This window comes from Micromesistius poutassou, assembly GCF_964030765.1.
Source record: "Micromesistius poutassou genome assembly, chromosome: 7".
Taxonomy (NCBI): Eukaryota; Metazoa; Chordata; class Actinopteri; order Gadiformes; family Gadidae; genus Micromesistius; species Micromesistius poutassou.
Window position 1 is genome coordinate 9,342,379 of NC_140277.1, and position 21,454 is coordinate 9,363,832.

The following is a 21,454-nucleotide window of genomic DNA, read 5'->3' on the forward strand; positions in this document are numbered from 1 at the left end:
TGTGTGTTTGAGTACATACATGTCAACATGTGCACTGGGTGAAACCAGAATGACTTTGAAACAAGGCTTGAATGGGTAGGAGCCTCTGCTTCATGAATAAATAATAATAATAGTTTGTGTTGCCCATTCATTCATTCAGACCATAGACTGTGAAATAGGGATGTAGCGTCTGTGACATCACCGATTAGAGGGTGTGGATTTGCGTATGGATGGTATGGAAGAAAAATTTACCTTACATTATTATGCTAACATATACTTTTCATCTGGCCTATATGCTATATAAATATAACAATGGTGAAGAAAAGCTTAAGAAGACAAGTCACCACCCCTCTCGAACTATGACCTGGAGTGGTGTCATAAGGTCTGTTGATTAACTTATCTGTGTTTACCCACCGACATAGAGGAAAAACAACAGATTGGGTAACTAGGTAGACATGGTGTGTGCAGGAGATATCGTAAATAACAACATTCTTGATGGACAGAAAGGGAGATATAAGGAGGGGCCCGTGACTAGCTCTCTAGTTCTTTGTCAAACCAACTCAGCTTTGCTCTTACTTGTTCGCAAGTAAAAATAAAGTCTTTTGTCATTCTTGCTCCGGTCTCCTCGAACTCTCTTATTTTTAAAGTTTAGTGTTAAATGCGGTTTATCTACCACAATAGCGCTATTGCTTGAGATCTTTGCAACTATCCATATTTTGCACATTAGGGTAAGAATTGAAGGGCCACATAAAAACATGGTCCAAACTCATTAATATTCGATCCTTAACACATGTTTAATTAAATATTCCTGTCAAAACAGGGCCTCTAAAAATACATATGGAACTGAACTAACACTGAGATTCTAACCAATCAATGAAACAATGTTTTGGCTTCTTATTATGAGAATGAGGTCACATTTTCCCCGCTGGCTTAGAGTGTTGACTGGCCTTTTTGCGTCCAACCAGTGCAAGCCACCTGTAGGTAGAACTACCTCTAAAGGTGTGTTCACACCGCACTTCGCCCCGCGACACGTTTCAATGTTAAGTGAACGTGGAGACGCGAATCGGGCGAATTTTTTTTTCGCCGATACGCGCGACAAGATTTGATTGACAGCGCGAAATTTTTCCTCGTGAACGGCGAGCGCGTTCACGTGGATTCGCGCCGCGAATAATTCGCCCCGCGAATAAAGTTAAAATATTTCAACTTCTTCGCGGCATTCGCGTTGAAACAGCCAATCAGCGTTCACTCCCTGTGGGTAACGTGGGTGAAGTAACGTAAAACAGCCAGTCAGCGTTCACTCCCTGGGTGACGTCACGTAACAGCCAATCAGTTCACTCCCTGGGTGAAGTAACGTAAAACAGCCAATCACCGTTCAACCGTTCAGTGAACCGCAGCTTGGAGGAGAAAGTGATTGTTTGCGACTCCCGCTCTATATCTACATATAATATATAAATATCTATATCATATAATATATACGATATATATAATATCACGGCACAAAGCGGTGTGCGCCTCCGGATTATATTATTAACCCATAAACGACGGGCTCTCCCTCTTCCACAACAGGTACAGACACACATCTCGGCCATGGTTGATGAGAATGAATTGGCATGAATGACCGTTGCCAGGCAAAAAAAAAATTCGCCCCGCGAATAATTCGCCCCGCGAATGCACACAAAAATGCACAGCGACAGATTATGATTTGTCGCGCGGCAACATTCGCCTATTCGCGCGAATAGGCGAAATGGGACAAAGTGCGGTGTGAACACAACATTAAGGTGTGTTCACACCGCACTTCGCCCCGCGACACGTTTCAATGTTAAGTGAACGTGGAGACGCGAATCGGGCGAATTTTTTTTTCGCCGATACGCGCGACAAGATTTGATTGACAGCGCGAAATTTTTCCTCGTGAACGGCAAGCGCGTTCACGTGGATTCGCGCCGCGAATAATTCGCCCCGCGAATAAAGTTAAAATATTTCAACTTCTTCGCGGCATTCGCGTTGAAACAGCCAATCAGCGTTCACTCCCTGTGGGTAACGTGGGTGAAGTAACGTAAAACAGCCAATCAGCGTTCACTCCCTGGGTGACGTCACGTAACAGCCAATCAGTTCACTCCCTGGGTGAAGTAACGTAAAACAGCCAATCACCGTTCAACCGTTCAGTGAACCGCAGCTTGGAGGAGAAAGTGATTGTTGCCGTTTGCGACTCCCGCTCTATATCTACATATAATATATAAATATCTATATCATATAATATATACGATATATATAATATCACGGCACAAAGCGGTGTGCGCCTCCGGATTATATTATTAACCCATAAACGACGGGCTCTCCCTCTTCCACAACAGGTACAGACACACATCTCGGCCATGGTTGATGAGAATGGCATGAATGACCGTTGTCAGGCAAAAAAAAAATTCGCCCCGCGAATAATTCGCCCCGCGAATGCACACAAAAATGCACAGCGACAGATTATGATTTGTCGCGCGGCAACATTCGCCTATTCGCGCGAATAGGCGAAATGGGACAAAGTGCGGTGTGAACACACAGTCAGTCCCTCCACCAGGGCTTCACATACAGGCGGTCATGGCTGCTGCATGATGCAGACACACATTTACCCACCAGGGCTGGCCAGAACCAGCTCGTTCAGATCTAAACATGAGGTGACAGGCCAATAAAAGGTTAGGAAGCAGTGAGTTAAAACTTAGAGTTGTATGCTCATGGATCCCTTTACACTTACCAAGCGGATCATTTAAACCGGAATCCTCTGCAGGTGCCAGAGAAACATTGGTAATGCCACAAAGTGATGAAACACTGACAAAACAATGTGTTGTTGATGACCTTGCAGACAGAGAGTGGTTCTCTGTCTACAAGATTCTCGTTTTCATTCAATCTCAGTTTCGGTGCATGAGTCCGTTCTTGGGATCATAGATGTGGAGAAACGTAACAGGATGACAAATGATCCAGTGATTGGTTGCTTTGTGGTGTCTGGGAAGACGGTAGGATAAGAAAACATCACAACAAACATAAAAATGTACATTGGCATAACACTGCTTAGAGAGGGATCTGGGAAGATTGATGAAGAAGGAGATAGATTTCTCACTCAGACTTTCGAGAAACCAGAATGTATTATCGGCTGATGCAGGAGGTAAATCATAGAAATATGAAAATGATGCAACATTACCCTTCCATCAAACAATAACATCCTCTCCACAGCCTCTGAATATATTTGTCCTTATCTGCTTATTATTTACTGATTATTTTATGCTATTAATATAATGTTTGTGTCTTGAGCGGTAGATGGGTGGTGGTGTTATTGTATGGAGAGATGGGTGGTGTTGATGTGTTTGGAGATGGGTGAGTGTGTTCATTTATTGGGAGATGGATAGGTGGTATTTCATGTATTGGGAGCTGGTTGGGTGCTGTTGAATGTATTGGGAGTTGGGTGCTGTTGATGTATCAGGAGATGAGTAGTCTCACAAATCATGTTGCTGGAGGCAGGAATCTAAGCGTGTAATGACTACAGCACACACAAACTCGGCCAGAAATGATCTGTCAAAAACCCTCTTCAGATCAACACCATGTAGACTGGCCACTGTAGAAATACTCTCCTTTAAATCCACTTCAGCCTCATCCCCCTCATGCAAATTAGCTTCTCTACGAGGATATCTCCCTAACGAAACAAGATATAAACTCCACCCCTTTCAGTTTTTGGTTTCCCGCCCAGGCTCTGTGATGTCCCACCGGAAGCTCTGGGGTCGCTGGTGCAGAGTGCATCACAACGTTCTCCTTAATCCCTCTCCCTGAATGAAAGAGGTAGAAACCTCCCGAGCGTGTCCATTTCTGAAGTGCTCCTCCCTGTGAGCGTCCTTGATCCAAGTAACCCATGTGTGGCAGAGAAACATTCCAAATGCACATTAGATGTGATGAGGTGCCCGCACTCACACACACACACACACATGCATGCATGCAGGCACGTACTCACAAATAGATGTACACACACAAGCACAAAGCAGCATGGAGGTGGGTTGGTAACAGGTAGTTCTCCTGATTGTTTCTATGTTAAAAGGAGATATTGCAGATACATGTTTATGCACTCTCTAGAACATTTTCCTACCCAACGTCCTATATACTGTATTACTAACATGGTCAACAAAACTGGCTTCACATGTTGTTTATTTGCGCCAGTACTTGTAACTACTGAATGAGTAGAAACATAACAAAAGGTGATTGGAAATTGAAAGAAACTAGAGAGAGGTGAATGCGTGGCAAAATAGGCCAAGGCCAATAAAGCTTTATTTAACTTTATTGAGTTAAATTGAAGAGAGAGAGGAGAGACATCAGTCTTGTGTTAGAGAAGCGTTATTTTAGTCACTTCCCTGAGCAACACCAAAAGCTCTACACACTCTCATCCTCCAGGACTGAGGCAAACTACTCCCCAAGGGCATTCTGGGAAATCCTCAAACGCCACAATGCACACAGCACCAATTAAAGTCCAAAACTTGATTAATCTTTCTGAAATTATTCATCATTCATTATTTTACTCAGAGCTGTGGTTATCATGAAAATTACCATATTATGGGAAATCATCCACATATAATCATATAAAAACACACACACACACACATATATATAATACACGCACACACACACACACACACACACACACACACACACACACACACACACACACACACACACACTCCCAGAAGAGAGGTAATGGATGTTCTATCAGGTATGTTCAAACCGAAGGAAATAAAAACACGTCGTCGGTCGGTAGCTGGTTTCCATCAGCCCGCACACCCCCACCTTACCCCACCCCTCTGACAGACGCCTCCGCCCCAGCTCCATCAGGTCACTGATGTGACACAGAGATGTGGTTGTCGGGGGGAGGGGGGAGAGCTCTTTAAGTACAGGCAGGCTATTAGCCGCTGAGGCTGACAGGAATGCTACACCACGCCACAGGGTTCTTTCTCGCTCCAACGTTAACAGCTGAATGACACAGGGAGCAAAACGAGGTTCAAGAGCTTGACAGATCCAATTAATGTGACTAACGCAAAAACAGTGGGGTTCTCCCTCTTGGTGGGGCTTAGTTATACAGTCTGTAATGTCACCGCATGGCGCTAGGGATCACACGTCGCTCTTTTTCCTCCGGTCAGGGTCAGTCTTTAGTTAGTTCCTAATGAGATATACATCAAGGATACATCCAAGGATGTTGTCATGGGGATGTTTTTAGGCGACGTCATGATGTTGTCCGAGGTGTTGGTGTTTGTGTGCGTGTGTGTGTGGGGGTGGGGGTGTTTTCTTGCGTGGGTGTAGGGTGCTTTCCCATGCCTTCCGGTCTGTAGAGGAAGAATGAAAGGAAATTACCTCAAAGAGGCGGCGAGTGAGCTTGGCCTTCTTCTGAGATGGGTGAGAAAGTTGCAGTAATAAATATACCAAATACTAACAAATTCAGGGCACTCTAATGCTGCAGCAATACCAGGAACAATTATTCTCTAGGAATCACAAATACAAGTTCTGGGGAATAAGTTGTTATTACATCTTTGGTGAGGGAACACTGTCAAGTCTGGCTTGTTCTTTGTCATTTTACTTTATGGACATTAATGATTTTTTACTTTGATTATAGGTATGTTCTGCTTGATATTCAAACTATTACAGGATGTCATGAAGGAAGAACACATAGTGCAGTACAGCCTTGAATTTAAAAACAAGGCTAAGGGGGTTCTGGTACGATTCACACATTGATGACCAACATTTAGAAAAACATGTAGGCCTACTTTTAATTCAGCCTTGGGTGAATTTGAACCATAGTGTGTTGGACTGTTTTCAAAATGGGTAGGCTTTTAGATTAAAATAAGTAATGCTGTCTGAGTCTGCAAATCCTACATCGTTATTGTTGTAGTATTCAACCATTAGCAAGGTGACACTGATTTGCTATTGATACCGCATAGATAGACTGTATAATATTACCGTTAGTGAATTGCATAGGGGTCGATGTGAGCTCATGAATATTCATGAGCAAATGCAAACTGAATGGCTGTAGAAGTGTTCTGAGACATGGCTGCGAACCGGCAACTTTCAAAAAAAGTACTGACGGTTTTGTGCCGTGCCGCTGCCGTATCCAGTGGAATAGCCTACATTGACTATAATGGTTTCTAATGTCTTCGGCGTACGTTTTTATTGCCGTGCCGCTTCCGTGACGGTTCTGGTGGAAATTGCCCTTCACTCAACATTCCGAAAATATCTATCATGTTGGATAACCCAGATTTTGCGATCGGGTGCTCTTGGAGTTGATGAGATTATATCTTAGAACACTACAGCAGACAGGCTAATCTTGGCCGGTTTTCGTCCAGATTCGGCTGCCATGGGAACGCCACCCCGATTGTCGTAAGGGGCAAATCGGGCCGGATATCGGGACATTTCTCTTGTAGTGTGGGGTGAGCTTAAAAATTGTACATCATTCAATTTGCATCAAATGTGAGTAATCACCACAGACAATACAAAGCCAGCCATTTGGAGGCCGAAACCTCCTCCACACGTGTTATAATAAAGCCTCTAGAGTTGCATCCATCCATCCATGTGGGATCCAGCACACGCATTGGAAGCTCCTGTTTTGTGTTGCAGTAAAATGCGTCCGTAAGGGAGGGGTTAGGGAAAGGGAAAATAGCGTTCCGTTTTTTGTTTTTTTTGGCCCGGTCGTAGGGGTGGCCAGCGTGGTGGCCGAAGTTTGACCAATGGTGGCCACGGCCACCCCTGGCCACCACGTGGTTCCGCCACTGCCTGTGGTATGTTTGCGTGGAACATAGCGTTGCCATAGTAACACAATGTTTCTCTATGTGAAAATCATGTGTGAAAATTATTGTAATTATCTTTTATAGCCTTTTCCCCATTGGATAACTAAATAAATGGGACCCCTTCAAACAATATTAAATAGCAAAAAGAAAAAAGAAAAAACACATTCACATTGAGGTAAATGTTATTACTTGATTATTATATTAACACAGGCACACACACACACACACACACACACACACACACACACACACACACACACACACACGCTCTTTGGGTTCAGTTACACTTCCACCAAAGTCTTTAATCAAGAGTAATGTAAAGAAACCTCCGGTACAGACCAGACATTAATCAGCATGGACCGAGTTCCCCCCTAAACATCAGAACCGCCCCTGCCGGCCCGGTCTGCCTGTTCCCTGTATGAAATGTCAAGCTTTTTAAAATGTAATATTACATCGCCGCCCATCTCCCCCCCTCCCCCTCACACACACACACACACACACACACCACACCTCTGCTCTTATAAAACAGCATGACAAACCCTCAGTTTAACAGTCTTTCCATTGTTTTCTCTCCTTGTTATTTACCACTCCATTATTAGGCGAAAGAAGCATCAAGTGGTGCAAAACCCCTGTACGCACAGTGTAAAGAAAGTGCTTTCTAAAAGCATATACGCGATGTATGCATTTATAATGCACTTTCTTTACACTCTGCATGAGCTCATTACTTGCAAGAGAGATGTTTTCAACGTCTGGTGAGAAGTTTGAGACATTTCATTTGTATTTGAAATTGAACATACAGAGAAGAGTGGAGTAGAATATACCGCCATCGGAAAAGTAGACGTGTTTAATATGCAATATGTGGTTCACAGAGGAGACATCCATTAAATGTGAATAATAGTACGGTTAACAACTATGGTGAAAACCTCATAACACAGGGTAAGGGTTAAGGTTTTTTCCAGGGTGGCTGCACATTTCAATCAGAAATATTACTTTGATTGAATTACTGAGTTATAATAAGGACTTAATTATAAAGTCATTGAATGAAACGGATGAATGCGTGTGTGCTGTGATGTCTGGTGATGTCTGCAGAGGATATCCCTGTGTAAAGTATTCAAGTTTCCCCACTGAGTACACAACCACCAGGCAAACAAACAAACAAACTTGTTACCCCAGCGGGTTTTCGACTTGTTACCACAAGTCGTGACCACTAATATCCGTTCCCGCTATCCCGTGTCAGCGTGCGCTCCACTCCACTGTTGGCATGGCAACAAAGGACAGGGACACATCGACGGCTAAGAAAATACTACTTTCTAATTGAATTGCGTTCTGCTGCTGGTTTTGCGCCCTTCGGTCAGGTCTTGGATGACTTTCTATTGGTTTAGCAGCGTGTGCTCTGTCTGGGACCGCCGTTAAGACAAGTGTCGTGTCAGCGTACGTCTGCAGGCCCAGTGTTAAAAAGAGACTCACAAACTAGAAACCGTTTAGAGAGGTTCACAGCTTCCTTTGTTTATTAGAGCTAGTATGGCTCACGTTCGTGCAGCACAGCCGCGCTATTTACAATCCCACAGCAAATGGTAAATGGACCACATTTATAGAGCGCTTTTCAGACCAATCAAAAAACATGTGCAATTCTTGCCTCACATTCACCCATTCATACACACATTCATAGGCCATCGCCAGCTCGTTGGAAGCGGGGAGGGTGACTTGCTCTGGGACACCTCGGCTCTCAGCTAAAAAAGAGCCAGGGACCGAACCGGCAACCTTGACTGAGCCACCGCCGCCCATAATGGCCCCATCAATGCCTCCACCTTAGTGTGGACCTCTTCAGGCAGCTTTTCAAAGGTCGATTGCAAGGTCAAATGTAATTACTCGACATTCATAATTATAATAACAGACGTGGACCATTCAGATGAATGTTGTCGGGAGGGGTGGGGGGTTAAGTACTGTAGCGGTACATCTCTACCTAACCCCTCAGTTTCATAATGACCTCATGCCTGGACGTGAGGGACGGAGAGAGAGAGAGAGAAAGAGAGGTTCAAGGTCGAGTTAATTTTCATTTGTGAAATGTGCACAAATCAGTGAGAAAAACCTTGTGTATCTTCACACATACACACATACACATACACATACACATACACACACACACACACACACACACATCTTGAGATATTTCCAATGAGGTCATGAGCTCCTCATTTCTCTTTTCCTCTGACCCCAGTGTGTCACTAAGGGTGGGGGGGCGGGGGCTCGGCTCTATGCGCAGGTCAGAGGCCAGGGAACAGCTGTTACACGGGTACATGATATCAGAGGACACATCTGGTGCGACCGCGAGGCCAGTCTGAACGGCGATGGCTATTCGCTACGGGGCTACCGAAGCAGTGATGGATCACACACACCCACACACACCCACGCTCTCACCAACACACACATGCTCACACTAACACATACATACATGTGATCACATCACACATACACAGACACACACAAACACGGATACATGCATCACACACAAAAACACCCCCCCACACACAATTTTTCGGTACGGGTCTAACGGTTCGATGCACGTTTCATTTCGGTACCTACCAAAATTTGTATTCTTTTTTATTTTTTTCGAAAAACGTTTTTATTGATTATCACACACTCTGTGACTGCCTTGTCTTGTCCTGATGTTTTGTGTTGAGGACCACAATGGAAATAAGTCCTGGACTTTATTGTGTTTTTATCCTCAATTGTATTTGATGTGTTTTCATTTGTGTAAGGCATTTGTTTGATACAATTTAATAAATCAAATAAAAAAAAGTTTAATAAAAAGAACAAAAAACTGCTGTACCGAAAAACATACTGAACCTTACACACATATACAATCACAATGTAGTACACAAGCTTTAAAAGCTGGTCATTGTCCTTTTTTCAAAGTGTTTTTCTTATTCTTATTTCTTATTCATTCACATCCAAGTTCTTTGGTGAGCCTTCATTAGTCAACCACTGTGACCAACGTTTTGTTGTAATTATTCTGTTTCAATCATTATTGGATAGTGGTGGGGATGTTTCTCATGGCACGATATGTCGATGGGTGGAATCTTGGTGAAAAGTGAAAAAAGAATCAATAGTATGGGCGTTACATACAAACCCATGTATCTGGAGATGTACATGCTTATTCATGGGCTTTGCAGAATAGACCAGATCTGGTGGTGGACGACATGGACATTTGAATCAGTATTTGTTCTGTGTTGGCAACTCTCTGGGTCTGGCTGTTTGAATAGATCTATCAGTGCACTGACAGACTCTGTATCAACAAAGGCGTGAATTAAAATGCTTGCACTTGCTGTTGTGGATAGGTCAGGCCAAGTCCTGACTCAGCAATACTATTCTGGCAAACTGTACTGTACCTTTTCCCAGACGTACAACTGTGCTTTACCAGCAAACTCGTATGCTAGTGCTGAGGTTTAGCTTATGTAGAAAACTATGAGTGCTTGTATTAAGAGAGAGAGAGAGAGAGAGAGATTGCCCTGTGTGCTTGTATTTTTCATGTATGTCTGCATGTTTTTGTGTGAGTACTAAATCTGAAAGTTTATAAACTCCCCCCTCTGATCCTCCGTCTGGGAGAGGACCGAATGATCATGGGGAAGAGAAGGAAAACAGCAGAATACACCCAGAGTACCCAGGATGACATCACAGTCTCCCCACCCCGGCTCCCATCCTCTCTCTCATCAGCACTCCTCTCAGGGAGATGTTCTTAGAGGAGAGAGACTGATCTGAACTCCATCACCAAAGCATGGTATGACGTCCCTCCTTCTTTTGAATATAAAAATACATCCACAAGGAGCAGGGCTCGTAAAACGCCCTACTTCTGCAGCATATTCTGCAGTGTCCCTTCAGTCCATTAGTTTTAACACAGTTCGCAATTAGCAGAGAGAGAGAGAGAGAGAGAGAGAGAGAGAGAGAGAGAGAGAGAGAGAGAGAGAGAGAGAGAGAGAGAGAGAGAGAGAGAGAGAGAGAGAGAGAGAGAGAGAGAGAGAGAGAGAGAGAGAGAGAGAGAGAGAGAGAGAGAGAGAGAGAGAGAGAGAGAGAGAGAGAGAATTGAATAACCCCAAAATAAAAAAGAAAAGTGCTGAATATTTTAGATAACATTAGAAATGAATATTTGATGCAGCTCTATTTTTCTACTTTATTTTATTTCATATTATCTATTCATTACGTAGTCGACCCCTGCCTTGTCGTGAGAATTTCATTGTCAAGGAGTTCCCCTGTGGTATACACTGTGCACTTGGGTGAGAAAAAAAAGAAGGATGACTTTGAAAGGGAGGAAGAAGCAGACTCACTGGTTTTTCTCCAGTTCCAGGATCAGCCGTTCCCCTTCCGCTTGTACCAGCAGCTGAAGGCTCGCAGGGTAGCCCTGGAAGACATGAGGCAGACGTGTTGACGCGCGTTTCATCCATCCGGCCAGCGAGTAGGGTGGTGGAAAGATTTAGCATGACGCACACAGGCAGGATGTGGCACGGCACAATAGTGTTGGTCAGACAGGACGTGAAGTTTGATGGTGTGTTCGGTTTTTAAAAACGAAGGTGGCTTTATTTAACTTAACGTGACTTCTCTAACATTCGCCAAACATTGAAAATAAGAAGACCAAGAACTGGATAATGAGGCACACCATTGCTTGTTTTGCAATCATTATATTCCAGTTAAATGGTGTCCAGCACCATTGCATATCCGTGGAGGCAGAACAGGGTTCATTGGCAGCTGAACTGACCCAATAGCAAGGATAACCTGACTATATGCCCGTCCTTCCCTTCCCATGTTTAAATGGAACAAGCTGTTCGACAATCTGTGTTCAATCTAAACTCAAAGCTTTTGCTTTTGCTAGTTTTTGTTGAAAAAGTATGTTTGCTGCACATTAGTTTGAATGGAAGGCAGATGCATGATACAGCTTAAAAAACGGGAGGTGTGTGAGCAGTGAGTATGAGAGTGTGTAAAAACCTCCCAAATATTAGGAGAAGCCAAGTTTCTTGGCACTGTAGATCTTGCTGAGCTGTTGAAAGAGCTGGGAAGTTTAAGGAAGGATTTCACAGTACGTGCGCAGCCTGCCTGGGAGGCACACATGCTCACACTAAAACAAACAAAAGCCTTTCAAAACAAAGGCGGGTAGAGTAGGCCTGTGTGTAAATAAAACCACATGGGAGAGGATACGCGGTGTGAACAGGGGAGAGAATTAGCACAGAGGAAATCCAGGCAAACAGGAAAATAAGCCTGGATGGAAGGCGCGCATTAATATTCGGCTCTAAGAGGCTCCGAAAGCAAACATATAAGCGGGAGGCTAAGTAGGTGGTCGTTTGGCCAAAGGAATATTTACCCCAGATGTGAGGTGATCAAGGGGTCTTTGCTTGGTGCCCTGTAGAATCATGGGTGTTGAAGTGCTGTAGTGCTGTGGCTTAGTCTTGGCCCTGTGCCACTCAGCTTGGGAAGGACCATTCCCTGCGAAAACAGACAAACAAAGAAATTGGTAAGGTTCAGGTTAGAAATGTATCTATGATGACCACCAGGGGGGGAATCGCTAGACAATACAGAGAGCGTTGTTATTTTTGTGGTCCGATGATGTGGTATGACATCAATGAGGTCAGTCTGCATATGATCATGACCTGTCAAGGGTTATCGATATACTACGGAGATAAATTAAACATAGTTCTGCACTGTTCAATTACTGTATATTGGTAAGCCACATTACGCGGCTGTCCATAAATGTCAGTGCTAGCCCAACCTTGGTTAGCACAAAATGAAGCGTTCCTTTCAACGGCCAAGAACAAATCCCGAAAAAATAAATACAATTAATAATGCATTTTTAAAAAGTGTGCTGGTGAAATATTTATATAAACTCTACTTTGGGTTAAAAGTGTACTTAGTGTACACTTGTAGGGTTAGGAAGTTCGACTCAAGGAGTGAGAGGAACAGTTTAACGAGACTCTGTAATAACGTCTTTCATAATTCATAATTCACACACACCAATAAGGCGCCAGACAATAAGTGGATGCAGCGGAGGGCGGGCGTGCCAACACCTCGGCCTTGGCCTGGGGCTCGCAGAGCGTCTGTTAAAGTTTGTAGACTGTTACTGTCTCACTTGTGTGCCTGTGAGGAGACACAGTGTCCTTCAGAACATCAATTATGCATACCGGCGCACTTTATGAGGAGCTAGGAATCTAGAATAGCCTCAGAGACAAAACAAAGAAAAAACGAAATCCTCCCCTAGTCCTCATCATGTTTGTTATGTTTTTTGTTTTTTTTCCTCTAACAAACATCTCAGACGCAAATTTCCAATTTTGTAACCGTCATTTTCTGTCTTTTTCTCATACATCTCATCCATCCGGGTGATTTGTAGGCATACGCCACAGAATATGAATTCCCCTATTAGTCACTCCCACCACACGAGAATAAAATGTATGAACTGTAAGGAACCAACTCTGTTAATATTCAAGCATGCACACTCCATCAATCATAGAACTTTATTTCTCCATTGCGTGGTTCAAGGTTATGGTGCATCTAAGACATCCAAGTATTTTGAACGTAAAAATACAAGACAACATAAAAAGTACAAATGTTAAAAGCAGTCTAAAATGTACGTATCTAAAAACTTCAGCCTACTGTGTGGCCCTGACCACCAGCTGTTTATAACACTGCTCATAACACAGACTAGGGCCGTGAAAGGGGTTGACCTGTCTACCTCACAGGGTATCTAAGCACGTGCATACAGCAGTAATGTTGATTTTAGCGGTTAAAACCAGGGAGCCCTAGAACCAAGACCACAGACTAGCTGTGAAGTATTTTTAAAATGACAGTGCTATAAAAAGCCCTGTCTGGCAGACATATTGTCAGCAAACACAAACCAAAAAAAAAATATATATATATTTGGCTGCTGCTTGCAAACTCATTTTGATGTTTGAGACACAAAAGCGGGCTGGGGTTGATTAATCATTGGTACCGAGGAGAGCTGACTTGTGAAATGTAGGGACACGCAAATTAGGTGAAAATGTATGTGTTTGTGTCTCTCCCCAAAACTATATTTCCAGGAAAACAGGAAGAAACTTGACTTTTAGTAGAATTCTCACAGGCCTTGAGTCATCCTGGGAACTGAAAAAAGCGGGGGTAGGCCTAATTCCCATCTGATTTCTGGGGAGTAGTTTAATTGGTGAACTAACTAAAGCCATATTCCCATATCCACTGTAAGAGGAAATCAGTTGAAGGAATACATACACAGTTACACTGTTCACGTTTCAACTCTGCTTGGCATCGAGAAAATGTTCCCCACTCTTGCTATGTAGCCTGCGATTCTACATTGTATTGCATACTTTTAAAGTGACCAGAAGAATGTGGCCCTCACAAATATACATTTAATTTGTGGAATTGTATGCCAGGCTTGGACCACCAACCCACTGACTCACTAACAGGATAATCTGCATTGGCAGGAAAATGCACTTGCACAGGCACAAGCCAATGCTCAGATATATACCTCAACAAATGACTTAACTCTGTTTAATGAACCGTCACCCGTGTAAACATTCAATTAAAAGTAGGGTTGCTTGCAATTTTTTTGTGGGGGCGAGTTTCACCACAAAATCCCCCATATCAATGTTTCATTAAAACATGGTAACTGAAACATCTTTACACTCTATAGTATTATTCATGCACAACTGCTTTGGGCGTCCTGCCTGTGGGACTTAAATTATGCTTCATAAGCCGTGATCTGTCGCTGTGATGTTCCAATAGATTCATTATTGTGAAAAAATACACACCAATACACATAATATGCTCTCAACAACATTACACATTGCAATAATTCATATCTAGTAATGTATGAAAAGTGACCTACAGTGAATTAATGTGTACAGATAAGACATTGGGGCTCAAACCCTTTACCTCTCAGCTGGGAGTCGGAACCCCGCCACACTCTCTTCTCCTCATCTACTATTTGGTTGAATTTTTTGTGAAAATTAAGTTCTCCATCGATTGGGGTATAAGGTGTAAAAAATTGACTGAAATTTAAGATGAGGAACAGGTAGAATCCCATGGGAAGGAAGATTGTAGTTGTTTATTTTGGATTTGCTGTGGACCTGTATCAGCAACTCTTGCTTACACTCTGCCAATGTGCTTCACCCCAGTCAATGCTTGAAATCAGAAACTATCACCGTCCTTATCTGAGTGAATGTCCATCCAAGTGTACCTCAGATACTGTTTGCATATAATGGCTAACACGATTATTCCAGAGCATCTTGCACCCTCTTCCTGTGTGTGTGTGTGTGTGTGTGTGTGTGTGTGTGTGTGTGTCTGTGTGTGTGTGTGTGTGTGTGTGTGTGTGTGTGTGTGTGTGTGTGTGAGAATGAAACAAACTGAGCAGCATCTGCAAGTGAAATAACATAAATAAGGAAAGGTAATAATAAAGGATAAAGGAACACCTTTGGGTATAGATTGTGATTCTGGTTTGGGTGGTGGAGTCCACCAGCAGTTATAAGAATCCTTTTCAACCCAACACTGAGATTAACGCAAAGTTGCTTTCACTTATTCAATACTCACAATATTCAATAAATTCATATTTTGAATACATAATTGTCTTATCGATCAAAATTCTCTCCATTTCCTCTAAATTTCATTCAATTTCTCATAAAGTCGAAAAATGTGTAATGGTTCCATATTTTAATATATCCAACATATTAAAATCGTCCAGCTTATCTTTGAAGGATTTCAAACAACAAAATGTTTCTCCTTTCAGGCTTCCTTCAAGAAACAAGGGTTCCTACAGAAACACCTATAGCTAAGCTTCCCGGGTATATATCCAATTAATAATTCTGTAAGAAAACCCTCACTGAACTAATACCACAAGGAACGCTAACGCTAGCATAGGCCTACATTACTAACTCAGAAATCAGAGAGCTCTTAAAAAGACAACAGAAAGTGAAGAGCCTTTGAAGAGTTTCAAGACGGTGGTCTTATGAACTAGATCTAAGCCAACCTATGTTTCCCTCCCTGGAGGGTACTCAAAAAAGGAAGAATAGACCAAAAATAAAAAGCATGAATAATCATAATAAGTGTTTTGTGTTATTCCAACGTTGAGGCGGCACCCATCAAATAATGAAGCACTATATGTAGTGTTATGGCACCTACTTGGTTACATTTAATACCAGAGGTCTCTGGAATCATTGTCATCACATTTACATATCGTAATTGCACTGGCTGATAAAACAAATAAATAAAACAATGTTTCTAACAAAACAACAACAAAATCAGCAACCAGGAGCTGGTAAACCTTAGTTATGATGGACCGCACTATACAGAAGATGATCATAGTCATGGACAACCCCTGGTTGCTCCCTTAGAGGTATCCAGATCAATAAACGAGCCAACTGTCTTCCAAGGCTCTTCTTACCAATGGGAGCCCTGCACAAAGAAAAGCTGACGTCTTTCATGAAAACTGTGAAAGTCAGATGTTGAACATAGTATTTATGGAATTGTAGTATTGAAGAGCCAAATATATATCAGGTTAAACAAATAGTCATGCCACTGAACATAGACATGATGTGAGGAGACAAGCCGAAGGCTTACAAGTACTTATCTTCAACTTCATTTTCTCATCCACTCGGTTTGATTTCTTGGTGTTATTTTGAACGAGACCATAGGAGACAATCAATGTGCGGTACTGCTTGTTGCAATCTTTTCAAAATAAATACAGCAGTTTGAAGATGAGATAGGTTAGCATACTGCAGCCTTTGGATGCCACTGGAATAAGAAAGCCTGTGTTGCTCATAATGAAAATGGCAAAAAGTTTCAAACAGAAACTTAAATGAGGTTAAGCTTCAAAGCTGCCAAATCCATTAAAACATCCTGACTCGACAATAGATCTAACGACGAATGGAACGCATAATCGTAATTAATACTTTGTGAAATCTGCAAACACTGTTGTCAGTGTATTGAGTTACAGCGGTGTAAACTTCTTTGTATGCGATGCGACCCTGCTTGGGAAGGCAGTATCATGATAATGAGACAGCTACTACAAAGGGCGGATGCTCAGGGACATCTCGCTGTGGAGATGGGGAGGGAGGGAGAGGTGGAGGGAGGGGTGGGGGGGCATCCTTGTACAAGTTCATTAAGTCCTTTATTGGTTTTGAGTTTGCTTGATACCTTGATGGCATCCACCACATGATGGGGAATGAAACAAATAAAGACATCACTCTACCTTCTTGGAGGCTGTGGTGGATACCAATGCTTTTACAAACGCTTTACATCCACAGTAGACTGAAAAGGGTTTTTACTCTTCACCTTTCATGTTCCTACCCAGAACACTCCGATCTTATCCAGCTTGAGACTGGATAAAATCACAATTACATTTAATCCTTTTTGTAAAAATGTGTTTTTGCCCATTCCCATGTATTCACATTCATCCACTCAAAACACTAGAAAGCAGGAAAACTAGCTTAGGAGAGAAAAAATATTGGTTCTTACATTTAGCCGCCATAGTGATGACATGCCTCAAGTCATCCATCTTGTCCTCATGGCGCTTTCTCTCCTTTAAACAACATTTAATTACAGGTGATGCTAATAAGGTGTTAATTAATGGATGTGAGCCCCCCCTCCCAATCTCTACTCCAAACACAGCAGAACCCCGAGGGGCCTGACAGTGTAAACACCAGGGCATTTGGATTAACATAAACCAATAGTAACCCTCCCCATCCAGCAAGTACACTTTAAACCCAAGGTATACCCGTATGTTTTGCTAACATGTTGACATGTGGTCATAGACAACCAACAGTGGAGGAGACCTTTCCATCATGTTAGCCATGGAAATCTACATCTACATGTTTATACAGTAAATGGGGGAACACAAGTGGCGGAGCAGGGGGGTTACACCAGGTGAAGTCATTAAGTGGGTTGCTTCACTGTAGGGACCATAACACAGATTCCCTCCTTGCACTCTCCACACTGTACCTCTCAGAGTGAGGGCTTGTGGGATTTTCTTGATCTCATCTCAGACGCAGGGTCCGCTAAGAAGCAGGTGCACCGCAGATGAGCCTCTGCAGAGTATTAGCCCACAGCATTTGTTCATTTTCTGTCAATCACATAGCTAGCTAGCGTTCAGGGTTTGGAGAAAGCATGTCAGAAAGAGACTTATTTTTATGGAATCGCGAATGTGCACACACACACATACAAATGTGTATTTCATTGATGAAATATTCCCTGTGTCGCTCAGAACTGTCAACTCCCATATCAAAGCCTTCACAGCATTAAGTGAGGAGTACGACTATAAGTGATCTTGTCTGGTGGATGAAGGACAGGGCAATACACAAATCAGTGGCCACGTCCTGTTATCATTCTACCAGTAACAGGTCGACAATCTTCAGTAGCAAGTTATATATGTTGGCTGTTCTTAAACGGCTGAAAAACCATCACTCAATGCACAATACACTTAATCCTTATGTAAATGTTACTCACTTGTTTTTCAATTAAATTTAAAATATATATATATAATATATATATACACACACATTCTGATAGTCATCTCTGTCTCTTCATAGTTGTCCTTCTCTGTGCTCACTGTTCCTTATGGAATACAACCTCTAGACTGCTCCACTAGACCACCTCTACATCCCAGAGAAAAGTCCTGCACATGGGGATCATGTGATGGGTGGAGATCCACCCGTCTGTAAACCACATTGAAGACAGGGAAGAACTGGTTCATAGCAAGCCTCTATTACCTGATGGAAAAGACTTATCTATTTACCAACACACACATACAGACTATGCATGCATAGTCTAATAGTCTAATGCATGCATACACATGTGATACAACATACAGACACGCCCACACATCTACACACATAGACACAAATGAATACAGACGCAGGCACGCAAAGACACACACACACACACACACACACACACACACATATACGTACTGACACACACTCACAAACATGCACACATACTGTATCTCACTCTCCCAAACCCACACACACACACACACACACACACACTCTCTTATACCCATGTCACTGCACCCGGTTGCTGAACTCAACTTAAATGGTCGCTCACCTGTGCACACACAGCCACACACATTTATCCTCTGACGTAACCTGTGCTCTCCTCCCTACACCCTTCTATGTATCATTCCAATATCTCTCATCACCCCATCTATATCATATGTCTTCTCACCCCCACCAGGGATCCGCAGGAGACGAGACGGGGAGAGATGGAACTGCCAGTCACCTGTCTGTAATGTGTGCATGTGTACCCGATTCACGTCAACGTGGCATATCTTGCTTAACTACCAAACACACGGCGGTATCATCAGTTCATGCCTTTTGATGTGACGTAGTTTGCATGTCAACGACGGTTCTGTCAACCCGACAGACAGCTCTTTGGTTCTCTAGAATTTCACCGGGTCTTGTTCTCCTCAGACCAGAGAGAAATGTCAAACTGTCCAACCAACAATTGGTTGGTGCGAAATGAACGCTGTTTGATTTAGCACACATCCCAGAGGGGAAAGAACAGAGAGAACAGAAGAACAGAAAGATCTGATAAAAGACGAGGGACACATGTCCAAATGTTCCACCGTTGGTCAGCCATTGGTGTGAATGGACGGACAGGAAGCATTTGTTGCCTGAATTCTGTTTTCCACAAGAGGTTTCACAAGGTTATTTGGGGTCATTTTACCAGGATGGGAGTAGTAGCGTGTGTGACGTGCCTGACACTGTATGGATATGGTTGTCATGAATACCCTTTCAGGGAACGGTGTTAAGGGGTAGGGGAGGTGGTGTGTGTGTGTGTGTGTGTGTGTGTGTGTGTGTGTGTGTGTGTGTGTGTGTGTGTGTGTGTGTGTGTGTGTGTGTGTGTGTGTGTGTGTGTGTGTGTGTGTGTGTGCTTGTTTGAGTCTAATTGTATGCATATAACTGTGTTGGTTTGATCGAGAAAGCCAAACCCAGGTAGACCATAGATCAGTTAAAATACAGGTGTATGCAAATTATCTTCATGTTGTTTTTGAAAACATCTCACAAATATTTTTAAGGGAATCATTTATGATTTATAATCACTAATGTGTGCGTTGGTAGTAGATGGTGCAGTGGATCACTTGCCTCAAGGATGCCTACAGGTACACCGCTGACTGGGGTTCGAACCTCGAACTATTTTCGGCTGGCTAATTGGTTATTCCCGAAAGGCAAATTTAAGCATTTTGGCGATTTGGGGTATTTCCCATGGCAATTTTGCCAAGGAACCCTCACTAAAATGATTTTTGGGAATTAATAAGTACCCATCAAAAACCGAGAACTTGCAATCATCATCTTGCCATCATCATCATCAAAAAAGCTATAATTTGCATTGTCTTGCGCGATCAAAAACATACACGCACGCGCGCTCACACTCACGCGCTCATTCATTCAACTCATAATTCTCAGCTCATGGCTTGTCCTAATGAAACGGTAACTGTTTCACCTGCCATTCTACAGGTTAATGACGAAGCTATAAACACTTAAAATAAACGTATTTCTCGTTCAAAAAGCAGGAGGGGAAATTTGTTTTATTTATTAATTGAAGCCATCCAGCCAACTACTAGGACCCCGATGTGATCCAGCTCACATCGCCACCCGAGTATGTTAACGTGTTCCCACACGTCACGTAATGCAATTGATTAAATGAAATGAAATGCCACCTACCTTTGTATATTGTAGAAGTGGTGATGCCAGCTGTGTCTTGAACCGGTGACGCGCACAAGACGTGCAGAGCGACCAGAAAAGCAAAGTTAACGAAGCGCCAGTTTCTCATGTTGCCCGACCAGGGTCCGACTTGGTTATAGTAAAATAATCATGCTACAGACCATGTCCCGGCGATAAAGCTGGCAAGATAGCTGTAGTCATTAAAAAAAGTTACTGTGGATTTTTTGTAAGAATACACCTAAAGCTAAACACTCAAAAGAAGAGGCTGCTAAACAACTTTTTGACGGTGCATGTTCCAACCGCGTTGTGTCCGAATGGAGTCAAATACAGTCCACTATATAGACAGGCGAAGTTGTGCCAATACACTTCAGAGATGTGATGAGATACACAGCGGAGAGAGGAGGATGTGACAGAAGTACACTGGGGTAGTCGCACCCACCAACCCCTTGTATCGAAGGAGCAGCTTGAGGAGCACGCTGCCAGAGAGTCCGAGTCTGTTGGGTCCTAGCGCCTGTTTTTGAAGCAGCCTATTTACCTGATGGGGATTTGAATTGGCAATGCCAGACAGTTTTTTTTGCAGCACCTCTGTGGAACATTTAAGATTTCATTAGGAATTTTTAAATATTTGGCACATGCCTATTTGTATAGCCCATTCCTTTAAGTGATTTTGCTTTGGTTGTCTTGAATAGTATTCACCATAGCAAAAAGAAACGTGCGCTTTCATCCTATAGGCCTATTTATGATGTATAGGCATACAAGCCTCCCCTAATTAACCATAGGCTTTTGTTTACATCACAAACTGTCTTTCTAACCTTCACTGACCTTGCAACACATTCTTTTCAGACCTAGAACAATGCCTCTCCTACAGTGTTGGTTCTAGGCTACTCCCTTTGGATTTTCCTAAGGACTCTGATTATTACAATATCATCTGTTATGTTTTAATAATAATAATAATAATAATAATAATAATCATCTATCTAATCAATA

The 21,454-nt window shown here is 42.7% G+C and overlaps 1 protein-coding gene across 1 annotated transcript in view; it reads right to left on the reverse strand.

The window, feature by feature from the left end:
- adam12b (ADAM metallopeptidase domain 12b) overlaps positions 1-20,821 on the reverse strand; it is a 72,177-nt gene extending 51,356 nt beyond the window's left edge. Inside the window, exons 1-3 of the mRNA XM_084470278.1 lie at positions 20,468-20,821; positions 12,130-12,251; positions 11,102-11,175 (exon numbers count right to left, since the gene is read on the reverse strand). Coding sequence (XP_084326404.1) covers positions 11,102-11,175; positions 12,130-12,251; positions 20,468-20,576 — 305 coding nt within the window. The 5' untranslated portion in view covers positions 20,577-20,821. The remainder of the gene's footprint in view (positions 1-11,101; positions 11,176-12,129; positions 12,252-20,467) is intronic.
- Positions 20,822-21,454: the final 633 nt, after the last annotated feature.